This window comes from Sturnus vulgaris, chromosome 2 (genome assembly GCF_052056855.1).
Source record: "Sturnus vulgaris isolate bStuVul1 chromosome 2, bStuVul1.hap1, whole genome shotgun sequence".
NCBI lineage: Eukaryota > Metazoa > Chordata > Aves > Passeriformes > Sturnidae > Sturnus > Sturnus vulgaris.
In genome coordinates this window covers 93,364,190-93,377,007 of record NC_142244.1, presented here as the reverse complement: position 1 = coordinate 93,377,007, position 12,818 = coordinate 93,364,190, and the positions used below count along the sequence as shown (strand labels likewise).

Sequence of the window (12,818 nt, the reverse complement as noted above, 5' to 3'; positions counted from 1 at the left end):
TGTTGGAACTTTTGTTTTAGATGTTGTGATAGTATGTACTCCCTCAGGCTAGCAGTGTGGGAAAGTATTTTCCTTTTTATCAAGGGCACTTCACCACTGAAGTCTGTTGTACTAAAATAGGGAGTAGTGACACAATAATGAGTACCTCTTCATTTCTTGTAAAAGAATGCAGAATATTTTCTGTAACCTCTGGTAGATATTCTGACATTACTAACGTTTAGAGAATTTAGCTCCTAAAAGGACAAAGAAATTTTTCTGACTTGATGCTGGGATTTCTCTTATGCTGGTGTATTTTCAGAAAAATACAGTATATATCTGATTGAACAAGGGTATCCCAGAGTGTCATTTGAAATAAGAATGTAGTCCTTTTTGAGGAAAAGTATTAAATACAAGGAATGCATTCTTTTGGTGTGGTTTTTCCATGCGAGCTTGTTTTTAAGGGCATCTTGTTAAATGCAGTTGCTCTAAGACTAAATTTATTATCAGTGGCCTGTAACACATAAATAGATTTCTGCTTTGGAATTATACAGTGAAATGAGAAGTAAGAATTGAGACTTCCCCTTGCTGAAACTAATTTTGTTGATACTTGTATTTTTTCTCTAGTTACAAGGAAGTTTTTATTAAAAAACTTTGCAAAGCAGAAAACTTTGTTAAACTGCTTGTATCTTGTAACTTTCAAGTTATAATAGCAATTTTATATGCTGCATAACTTCAAATCTGTATTATAGTAATAGTGTAATGCTTAGTGAGTTCAGCTAATACCAGACTTTGTCTGTTCAATCAGTATCACATTGCATCGAAACTGCTCTATGTGCTACTTTAAATTAAAAATAAAAATTAAAAATAAAAAGGATAAAAAAATTCTCTCCTCTGATTCAGTTTCCATGTTTTAGTATTTATCCCCGTATCTCTTCTTGTCTTGAAGTTTGGAAGGTTTTCTTATTGACTTCTTCAAGGAATATCCCTGTTGTTAATTTATTGCCTGCGACTGGAAATATTTCAGGCCAGGTTGGATAGAGCTTTGGGCAACCTCACTGAGTTGAAAATACCCTGTCTCAGTGCAGGGGGATTTGACTAGATGATCTTTAAAGATTGCTTCCAACCCAAACTATTCTGTGATTTTGTGATTCTACTGGAGCTAGCAAAGTCGGCAAAAGAATAAATTTATATTGATGTTTCAGCATCAAGAGACTAGAATTGTTTATAGATATTGTAAATTGTAAGGAAAAAAATGTAGGAGAGAAGGTTGGGAAGGGATAAGAAGCAGAAGAAAAGGGAAGGCTTGGGTTTTTTACACCAGTGTGCCTGTATTTGAAAAAGAGACATCAAATATTCCAAAGTTTAAATCTTCTTAAAATATATATTATACATATATTTAGGAAGCGGAACAAAAAAGGCGAGAAGAATGGCAAGGGTTTACGTCATTTCTCTATGAAGGTTTGTGAGAAGGTACAAAGAAAAGGAACCACCTCATACAATGAGGTGGCAGACGAGTTGGTTGCAGAATTCACTACCACTGATAATCACATTTCACCAAATGAATCAGTAAGTATATGGGAAGTCAATTACATGTGAACTGAATGGGGGAAGAGAAATTTCTTTTGAGATTTTTCTGTTTTTCCTACTGCTAAATGAAACCGTTCAGATATTAACTGAGTTAACCCATTTGCTGTAATATGTTTATTTTCAAATATTTTTGATACAGGTATATTTTTGATTAATGCACTATGTCTACAGCAGGCTTATGACCAGAAGAATATTAGACGACGTGTCTATGATGCCTTAAATGTCCTTATGGCCATGAACATTATCTCTAAGGAGAAAAAGGAAATCAAATGGATTGGTCTACCTACTAACTCGGCTCAGGAATGTCAGAATTTGGAGGTGTGTGCATTTCGAAGTTCACAATGGCTTTGTGTTTGAGTAAATGTTTACAGCTTTAATATGTTCTGATGCAATACATGCCTATAATCTTCTGAGCTAGCAACATAGAATAGTATGATCCTTTGACTCTTTAATTCTTACATACTGAACACACACTCTTCAGCTTCTAGATTGTTCAAATGTGTCTTTGTTTAATTCTTCTATGTCAAAAATACTGCTTTTGCAGTACATGAGAAGTGGTTCTTAGTGGAAGGTAGTAAAAAATTAATGTGATGTCCAAGATTGCAGTAGTGGTACTCAGAGAGGGAAGATTTGTTTTCTCCAGATGCCAAACAGACAACAGCTCTGTGATGATAGATGTTGCATATAGGTCAGTACATATACATCTCCACTGCTGCAGGTCTTAGCTTTATGTGACAATTCTCTTATGGGAGTATGTCAGACTTTATTATTGCATGTCTTGGGGAAGAAGTGAAATGCTTTATACGGAAAGAGATTCATAAGTTCTGACAGGATTTTTTTACTATCCTGAGATTTGCAGAAAAATAAAGTTACTGAGGTTTACTGAAGTAAATTCACTTCATCAGAACAGAATGAGACGTATTTATTCTCAATGTCTAAATTTCCTTCAGCAGGACAAAAAAATTCAGTGTAGAAGGTGCCAGAGTGAGGGGTGAAATGGAACAGAAGTGTTTTGGAGCCTGATTTACCAAGGGATCATTCTAATTTTTGTTCGATACTGATAACTTATTTTTCATTTAATAGTGTAATTGCTATCTAGATAAAGTAAGTACAGGGTGTCTAATAATGGACTGAGATTTATTTGAATATCATCCCAAGTGAAAATTACTAGTTGAGAGAGTGATAATTGGGGCATAATTAATAGAGGGTGAGTATGGAAGGTGAAGTGGTTCCAAGTGACAGTGCTGTGTGCTGAACAGGGAACCAGCTAACTGGAGGGATTTTAAAAGTAGATCTCCTTGGATCTGTCTCACGAAGTATGGCACTGCCAACAGTGTTGCAGCAAAAAAAAAAGAAATGTGGTTCATCCAGCTGGATTTGATGTGATGACTGATAATGTCCTAAAGAAGAGTAGGATAATACTAGTACTTAAGCTAAAAAAAGCTACTTAGAATGTAATAATGTGTGGTGAACGTTCATGCATTTAAGATGAGAACAGTGGTATTTTCTGATTAAAATAAAGTGAGAACTTGTTAATTGACTGTCACAAGAGGAGGAAGGAGTTCTGTTAACCATTGAATAATTAAGCCACGAGTGTAATACAGTGAGTTTCTGAAAGCTAATGTGTAATTTGTAAAATTGTCACATCTAATAAAGTTTATTTTGCTATTCCATCTGATACTGTTTAGATTCATCCTTACACTATTGAAAATCAAGCCAAAGAGTTTATAAGGAACATAGGGATTTGAGGACTTCTTCATCAACTACATGTTGTTTTAAATATTCTTGAACTTGCCCTTTGTGTGTAAATTAGAATGTTAGATTTGGTAAAATACGGCCTGATAATGCAAAAATACAATGTGTGGGGCAATTAATAAGGTAAGTAAGGCAGTGTAGTTTATGTGTATGAGATAGAAAAATATCTCAAGTGAGTTTTAAATTTTTTGGAGGGAGGCAGTTATTTGGCTTACTTTCTAATGCTGAATTGTAAGACTTGATCCTACCCTTTAAATTTTTTTTTTTTTTTAGTATAACATCAGGCCTTTTTGCGTCTTCTGATTTTTCAACTGCGTACACTTGGGGGGTTGGGAATGTTTGTTTGGTTTCACCAAAACCAAACAGTAAACTTCATTCATGTGAATTTTTAACTTGAGTCATTTCTTTGCTAGTTGCACATTTTAAAGATCTAAGAAAATAAATTTTTTTCAGGATCAGCAATCTGTCTATTCAGGATCTTGGCTGACAGTAGTGGTTACTTAGGAAGGAGGAAGAGTAAGACCTGGGGAACTACAGGCCTGTCAGTCTCATAATCTCTGGGAATCTGATGAGGTGATCTATCATGGGAGGTGCTCCCAAAATACGTGGAGGACAGGAAAGTGGTCAGGAATAGTCAGTGTGGATTCATCAAAGGCAAATTGCGCTTAAGCAGTCTGATGGCCTTCTTTGATGGCACGACAGACTGGGTAGAGGAGGGGAGAGCAGTGGATGTTGCCTACCTGGACTTCAAGGCTCTTGACACTCTTTCCCACTATATCCTCATAGGCAAGCCCAGGGAGTGTGGCCTGGGTGAGTGGATGGTGAGGTGATTGAGAACTGGATGAATAGCAGTGTCAGAGGGCTGTGATTAGTAGGTGATCAGTGAACATATTCTGGTTGATCGTGGTGTCCCCCATGGGTCAGTGCTGAGTCCAGTATGGTTTAACTTGTTTGAAGGGGCAGATGCCTCCTCAGCAAGTTCAGTGACAACACAAAGCTGGGAAGAGTGGCTGATACCCAGAGTGCTGTGCAGCCCTTCAGAAGGACCTCAGCAGAGGTTGGAGAGATGGGCAGAAAAGGAATGTATGAAATTCAGCAAAGGCAGATGCAGGAAGAATAACGCCATGCACCTGTACAGGTTGGGGACATCCTGCTGGGAAGCAGCTCTGTGGAGAAGGACCTGGGAGTCCTGGTGGACAACAAGCTGTCTGTCCATGAGCCAGCAGTGTCTTTGTGGCCAAGAAGCCAATAGTGTCCTGGTGTGCATCAGAAAGAGCATTGCCAGAAGGTCAAGGGGGGTGGTCCTGCCCCTGTGCTCAGCCCCGGTGAGGCACACCTGGATTGCTGAGAGGGATTTCATGGCTGTCCATCGGTACCTGACAGGAGGTGTGAGGGGATGGAGCCAGGCTCTGCTCAGCAGTGCCAAGCAACGGGACAAGAGGCAGTGGGCAGAAATTGATGCACAGGGAGTTCATCTGAACATGAGAAAGAACTTTTTTAATGTGTGAGTGACTGAGCACTGGAGTAGGTTGTCCAGAGAGATTCTGGAGACTCTTTCCCTGGAGATACTCAAAAGCCGTCTGGACACAATCCTGAGTTATGTGCTTGGGGGACACATCCTGAGCAGGGAGGTTGGAATAGATAACCTCCAGTGGTCCCTTCCAACCTTATCTGTTCTGTGATTAGAGAAGGTATTTTGTAATGTTTTCTTCTGTAACTTGTGGCTCAGGCATAACTGAGGCAGATACAATGCCTTCCTATTTAATAGCCCTCAATATTTCTTCCACAAATTTTTACTCTTTTTTTCAAAGTTTGCTTTTAACATTGAGTCATTTGTGGCATTGAGTTTCAGGTGCATGAGAAGCTTCTTTTGAAATATTTTTTGTTTGGTTTTGAATGTACTATATTTAGTTGATATCCGCTGAATATTTTTTAATTGGAAGTCATGGTGACCTAGTCATTCCTTATTCACTTTCTCCATCCTGTTCATTGTTCTATAGGGCCCTCTCATGTTCTCACCCATTATTTCATTTGCCTTTCAGTACAGTCTTAATTTATTCATTATTCTCTTGCATAGAGTCTGTTCTGTATCATTGATGCTCTTTCTTTTCTCTTCTGATTTCTCTTTTTTTCTTTTTTGATTGCTCTTTCGTATGCTTGTCTTGAAATAGGACCATCAGACCTACAGAATTCAAGATGTAAACTTTCTGCTTCATAGAGTAATGTAGTGGTAATTCCTGTTTGGTACCCTGTTTCTTGCCTAATAATTCAATTTTTGGCTGTCACGGAATACTGAGCTGATGGTTTTTGCAGATGATGTAATTTTAGATCTCTACTGAATGTAATTTTATTTCTAAAGTCTGCATGGATTAGATTGTTTTCTCACACATACCACACTTTATTTACCAGAAATAATTTAGGTGATGTAATCACGAAATGATACAAGACACTTTGAGTTTGCTTTATGTCAGATTCTCTTTTTACTGTGCCAGGTAACCCGGCATTGCCAGCAGATTCTGTCACCTTGTCACCTTAATCTGATTGTCTATCGTTGGAATAACAGTCTGTCTGTTTAATCCCTGTGGGAATCTGCTGGGGAGCTTCTTCCACTAAGAAAGATGTGTATTTTCTAGCTTTTTGTCTCTTAGCTTTTTTGTAATTATTTAGTACATATTAAATACTGTGAGGCCTTAACCTTGGGCTCAGTAGCAGCTTTGTGTCTTTAACCATCTTTGATGGATCTTTTCCAATATCTGCAATATCAATAGACTCCACATCAAATAGATCCTTCTTGTCTATCTTGGCCTCTTCAAGAGAATTCCAGTAACCCTTTGAGGCATGACTTCTGTTTGCAAAAATGTTTTTATCTTCTTCACAGGTTGTTGTATTTTATTCCCCAGGGTTCTAATTCTGCTTTTTGTTAGTTTCCATAGGTAGTACTGTTGTGTCTTGACAGCTAAGTCCCTAAATTATGTGTAGAACCTTAATGGTTGATTGCTGTATCTTCTACCTCCAGTTCTCTTGTATTGAAATTATTTTAAAGGGAGAAAATGTTGGCATAAAATGCTACTTGAAACCAACAAACTGACCAGTCTTTTTTATCTGTCTTAAGGTGGAGAAACAGAGAAGAATTGAAAGAATAAAGCAAAAACAGTCTCAGCTACAAGAACTCATTCTACAGGTACAGTCAAGGTACTCTTGTCTATAGGGCAAGGTAACTTATGTCTGTATTCCTCTTATTTTATCCCAGTCTGAGGGATGGGAAACTTCTAGGAAGACTAGAGGTGAATTTCAGGATAAGGTGTATGCAGCTTTATTTAATACTTTATTTAACACTCTAGTTTAGCTGTGACCATGCTGTTGGCCGTTGCTATTGGAGATGCCATCAATCTTCAGTCAGTTATGATGAATTTTTTTGCAGTTTCAAGTATGTTTAAGCAGGGTTTATGCTGACAGGAGAAGTATTTCATACTATACCGTCTGAATTTTCCAGTTCAGTTCAGGAACTGAACTAGATACAGGTATCTAGAATTTTCTTCTGTGCTGGCATCCATAGATAAAATTAGGTGGCTGTAGAAGTCTGTCATAGTGCCCTGCGTTGTGCCTCTGGAGACTTGCTGTCACTGGTGTGTAAGTGGCTGGACCACTGTGAAACAGTGGCTGAACTCCTTCCCAGATTTCCCTTACTGCACTTGGGGAAGCAATAGTCTATTTCCCAAGTCACTGTGCTGCTGGTCCATAGAATGTATTCCTGAGCAGCTTGTGTTCCCTCCACAGTAGTAATGAAAATCTCAGGGATGCAGAAAGAAAGTACAGACAGCTATGGGACAGCTGCCTGATTTTTATCAGTCTCTGTGGTGGCTTTGGATTTTGGTCTTAATTCTTGTTTATTTCATTTGATTTCAAGACCAGAAAAATACTTTCTTTGTTTAGTAGCTTACTATATGATTTATAACTTGAGTTTCTATGGCTTTTAATTATTCAAATTGCTACTTTTTAACATGGGAACATTCCATTGCAATTTTGCATTCCAAAGCAATTTTGGTAAGATGTTAAAGTCACTAATCTTAAATGGGTAATTCAGAAACCTAATGCCAGATATTCAAATCCCACACATTAACTCTTTTAGCATATAATTCATTTCAGTATTAACGTTTGGGCGTATTTTTTGGAGTGCAGTAGCTAGTAGGGAAGAGTAAATGGAGAGGAAATATGATGTTATGTGAAAATTTATTTTTCAAGTCATTGTTTTCTCCCCATTCTGCCTGGGATCTGTCCTGTTGTAGTTAGTAGAATGTGGTTTTTTTTGTCAGTAAAGGTTTACTATGTTGTCTCTTTTAATAGTATCATCTGTGACTCTTCTTGCATCTTAGCATGCAGGAATATGTAAACACTCTGTCCTTTTCTGCATTTGCTTGCTGCAACCTTTGCTGGAATCCTTAGGAATTTTGTTAACATGATCCTAAAAGCTTCATTCATACTTTGATATTGCTGTTGCTTTTTCTAGCAAATTGCCTTTAAGAACCTCGTCCAGCGAAACCGTCAAGCAGAGCAGCAGGCAAACCGACCTCCACCTTCCAATTCTGTCATCCATTTGCCATTTATCATTGTGAACACCAGCAAGAAGACAGTGATCGACTGCAGTATTTCAAATGACAAGTAAGCTGACAAAGTTTTCCATCTGGCTTTTGGTAGAGCTCTGAGTTCATATAAACGTTCATGTAGATATGTTGAAGATTAAATACAAACTTAATTTACTTGTGCCTTTTGTATATTGAGAACATGCACTTCAGACAGCTGTTTTATATACCCCTTTAATAAATAGTCTAATTGATTCACATTTGATAACTTATTTAAGACTTGCTATCTAGAGATGCTAGGCATCTCTCTTGACATTTTATGTCATACTTAACCAAGCAGTGTTTTCCTTTGGCTTTAACACCATGAAATGCAGCCAGCGGAATTGAAAATGGGTTTCACTTTCAGGACTGCTGTTCTCCACTTTTGATTCAAAAAGCTGTAGTTTTCATCAGCTAAATAAAAACTGAATGTAAGCAGTCAAGAGCAAATACATAAATCTTCGATTTTTAAAAATTCGATTGCTTAGTGTGATGTATCACCAACACACCTAACTGTGTAAAGCTTTTGAAATGCTGCAATTCCTGAAAATTGAAAGGTAGTTAAAGTCATTGAAGTTAATTGAGACATTTTTTCCTCTCCAGGTTTGAATATCTATTTAATTTTGACAATACTTTTGAAATTCATGATGATATAGAAGTACTAAAACGAATGGGAATGGCTTGTGGGCTAGAATCTGGAAGCTGTTCAGCAGAGGACCTAAAAATTGCAAGGAGTTTGGTTCCTAAAGCTCTGGAACCATATGTGACAGGTTAGTTACTCCAAAAAGAGTTGACTTTTTTCCTCCTTAATATAGGAAAAACATGAACGTTAGATCAGATAATTTCCACTGGTTTGTGGTAAAGATTTCTGTGAAGTTCTTAAAGTTATCTGCTTTTTAGTGTACCTTAGGGGCCAAATATAGTGATTAATAAAGAATGGACTGTTGCTCTTTGCAAACCATTCTGCATCAAGCCACACAAGGAGATCTTGGCAGTGTGTAATTCTTTTAAGAGAACAGTATGTATGCTTGATTCACTTGGAAAGGCAAAAGGAAGTAAGTGCAAGCATATGATGGATACTGAAGTAGTCTGTCTTGCTCACTTCAAAACAAATGGGTTTTTAAAATGTATTTTGAAATTTTGTTGTTGTTTGCACTAGCCTTTTCTAAAATTACGCTGTTTTGGATGTAGTACATAAATATGTTTTGTTGTTTGGGCTGCAAGACTCCTTTTCTGGACTTCAGAGGATTAAGCGTTTCCACTGAATTAGGTGAGTGTGTTCGGAAGTATTCCTGAAATGCATGTTGTTTGTTTTACAGAAATGGCTCAGGGATCAATCAGCAGTGTATATGTCACATCTTCATCAGGTTCTGCATCAAACGGCACAAGATTTTCAGCCAGGTGAGATGAAATTTTCAATTGGTTTTTATCATCTGTGGTCATCAAAGAAATTTGGATATTAAATGCTTCATGAAACAAGTTCTGTTTTGATTAAAAGTGCTATGGATATGTGTTTTAAGTTTATTCTCAGACATCACTTCTGTTGTGCTTCTTAGCAGTGTCATTAAGGAAAGCTTTTCCTGTGTAGTGGAAAGGTGTTAAAAGTGGTGTTATTCTTGAATGTGTTTTTTGTTTGTTTGCTTGGGGTTTTTTATCTAGTTTGGACTTGGTGACAAGAAAACAGATACTTCTCTAAAGATACAGTATTGGAAAGATTATTCCTTGATCATTAGTGTCTAACTTTAAAAAAAAAATTGATCTTTGGGTTTTAAACAGCAGTCAGAAGCTGGTAGTGATAAACCATAACTAGTGTTCAGCTTTGTTACTCACTAGTTTCTTATTGATGTATTAATCAAAAAGATGTCCTTCTGTGAGCTCATTTTACAGGGTTGTAAAATGAGTCAAATATTCAGCAATTGGATTCTGAGGTCTTTTCTAACTTGATGCTATGATCATTGAAACGTTTGACATTCGTAACAAATGCTTGAATTAAGTTCTGCATGTTTTGTGCAAGGGAACTGAAGCTTGAGTGAGAATTCTGCCAAAATATCTTTAGAGATGCTAAACAGTACCTAAGATCGCTGTTTTCAGTAAGTTTCCTTCTGTGGTAATGAGCATGGGGTAGTGAAAAAGAGCACCATGTGTTTTTAAGACTTTGGAATTTGAATAGGCCACTGTTAGCCAGAGACCAGTAGAAAACCAGAGGCTGACTGGGGTTCATTATCTTGGTGAGAGTACAAGAACTTCTAGCATTTCCATTTCTTAGGAGTTTGGAAATGGGCAGTGACAAATTATGTCTAATTATAGGATATATATGAATATTCATGGCAATACAAGTTGTGCTGCCAAGGCAAATAAAGGCTGTATGTTTATTTAACAAGGTCTCTAAAGAAAGTTTGCTGAAATCTGAAGATGCTGCTACCAATACCTTCATCCCACTTTCTTTGCCTTACTTACTAGGATACTCAGGTTCTGAAATTCAGTTCCGTTTTTATCAAAAAGACGGGAGAACGGATTTTGGGTTTGTACTTTCAAAGTTTACAAAAGGACAAGAATGATCTCTCTTTTGTGTTTTGTTTTGTTTTCTTTGCTTTTGAAACTGCTTTTGCAGATGATTATTGCAGACCTGTTGTAAGTCACCTGACTACAGCTAGACAGATATCTTAGTATCTTGCTGCTGAATAAGTGTGCAGAACCGAAGAAATTCTTGAAAGTGTCTTACTGGATGTTTTTCCTGTGAGCTTATAGGGTGTACCCCTGCAGTTTCATTCTGTGTGATGATAGACCATTGAATTGGCTCCATACAGCAACAAATGTGCATGATTGAATACGTGCATTAGCTGGATTAGCATTTGAAAATTACTAACAAATGTATTTTTGAAAGCAATTTTTAAATTATTAATGTCTTTCAAGGGAGATACTATTTTTGTGATTTAAAAAAAAAATTTTGTCACAAGTTTGTGGCCAAGGTTAATAGTTTACCAAACTATTTAGAAAGTCAACAATTAAATAGATTGGCAAAGCAGCAAGTAATAATGGAGGCAGGAATTTTCTGGCTCTATTAAAATAAAATACTGCACAATGAGAAGAAAACAGTTTTAAATTAAAAATACAGCACATGACAGTTTACTATGTAATACCAAGGAGTTAAGGAAAAGCTAATAGTTCCTCAGTTTTCCAGGTTTTTGAATCAAGATTAGTGATTCTAAGACGATTTCACTTGCAGGTGTCCAGTGCTACCCAAAAATACCAAAGAGCTTAGCTTTCTGGCCTTAGCACTAAATGTACTTTAGAAGAAACCTGAAAAGCATATTTATAAAGTGCCCGTGAAAAGATTTAAAACTTTATATTAAAACTAAAGGAAGAAACCTAATAAGAACCACTTCAAATTTACTTGAGACTGTTTCAGCATTTTGGAGACAGTTTGGACATACACTAAAGACAGTTTATAAAATGGCAGTGACAGCTTCATTAAAGGAATGGACTAGACATGGGAGAAATCATGAAGCAGTGCCAACTGGCTTTTCTTTTCCTTTTTCAGTGACTTTTCCAATGGTGGAGATGGGATGTTGGCTACAAGTTCCAATGGATCTCAGTACAGTGGCTCCAGAGTCGAAACACCAGTTTCTTATGTTGGGGATGACGATGATGATGACGATGATTTTAATGAAAATGATGATGACGACTGATGCCCTTTGCTTGTAGACTATTTTTTGTTAAAATTCAGCAGGCTTCAGGAATAAATTGTTCTAGGGAGAAGTGTCTCAAATTACTTTGCCCCATCCCCCAAGGAGAATATTGGTAAGCAGTTCTGAGTTTAGAAATTGCACCTCTGATAAGCAAGCGAGGATTGTTTTATGTAGGATATTTTTAAATGTGGTGTGGATGTGTGTTTTTGATACCAGTGTGTTAATGCAGAGCCTTTATTTACTCTTGTTTTAGGGGTTTTTGGTTTGTTGGTTGTTTTTTTGTTTGGGATTTCTTTTTTACTTGAAGGAAAAAGAATTTTGCCCCAAATGTTCTTTCAAAGTTTGCTAAAGAAAATGTAGACACATTGAGAAATAAAATACTATCCTTCTGTGGAAAATGAATACACTGAATGGCAATTTATTTGGAGTGTATTTTGATTATGCCACTTTTTGAGGGATAGTGAGCTAATGTAGTAGTGTTTTTTGTTAATCATGCAGTGTCCAAAGAACCAAACAAGAAAGATACATCCTACTTTTTTACATGTTAAATTCCAGGAATGTTGTTGTGAACTTATTTTCCCTTAAATTATAGCTAACGTTATGATTCCATCAAGTTTATATACTTTTCACTGTATGTTGGGACATATGAATTACAAAGTTTTTGGCAAATGTTTACTGCCAGTTGGTGCAGCTATATAAAATGTCTTGAAGGTTTGGAATGATTTATTGCTTATGGTAAAATTTGCCTGATTTCTTACAGGCAGTCTTTGGAAACTTTTTATTATATAGTTGTTTACATACTTATAAGTCTATCATATAAAGACATGTACTGAAACAAATGTTTGTATTTGTTTCATAAGCATCTTCCTGTAATCTATTATAAAGTTGAAATTAAATATAGAGAATGTTTTAAGTTTTTTAACTCAAAATTTGTCAATCATTTTTAATAGTTCATTTTTATAAAAAGAATTTCAGGGCAGGTGGTAGTCTTTTTAAATTTATTCACAAACAATTAACTGCACAAATACTGTCAGCTGCCTATTCTAAGACAGTAGTCTTTTTATTGAAACACAAATAAACTTTTCTGTAATATTTTATGAAATATAAAGAGACTATAATTGTTTGACTTGTTTAACCTTGGCACTGTTAGTTTTTATTAATAAAACGCGCATGGGCATTTTTAACAAGC

The 12,818-nt window shown here is 36.4% G+C and overlaps 1 protein-coding gene across 9 annotated transcripts in view; it reads left to right on the top strand.

The window, feature by feature from the left end:
* The window catches only part of TFDP1 (transcription factor Dp-1), a 40,323-nt gene extending 27,785 nt beyond the window's left edge, over positions 1-12,538 (top strand). For 5 of the 9 annotated variants that reach the window (XM_014885132.2, XM_088160124.1, XM_088160123.1 and 2 more), the window contains exons 6-12: positions 1,380-1,545; positions 1,738-1,884; positions 6,434-6,502; positions 7,829-7,980; positions 8,544-8,710; positions 9,260-9,341; positions 11,482-12,538. In XM_014885132.2, coding sequence (XP_014740618.1) covers positions 1,380-1,545; positions 1,738-1,884; positions 6,434-6,502; positions 7,829-7,980; positions 8,544-8,710; positions 9,260-9,341; positions 11,482-11,629 — 931 coding nt within the window. In that variant the 3' untranslated portion in view covers positions 11,630-12,538. The remainder of the gene's footprint in view (positions 1-1,379; positions 1,546-1,737; positions 1,885-6,433; positions 6,503-7,828; positions 7,981-8,543; positions 8,711-9,259; positions 9,342-11,481) is intronic. The other 4 variants (XM_088160128.1, XM_088160127.1, XM_014885133.2 and 1 more) reach the window with 1 other exon arrangement.
* Positions 12,539-12,818: the final 280 nt, after the last annotated feature.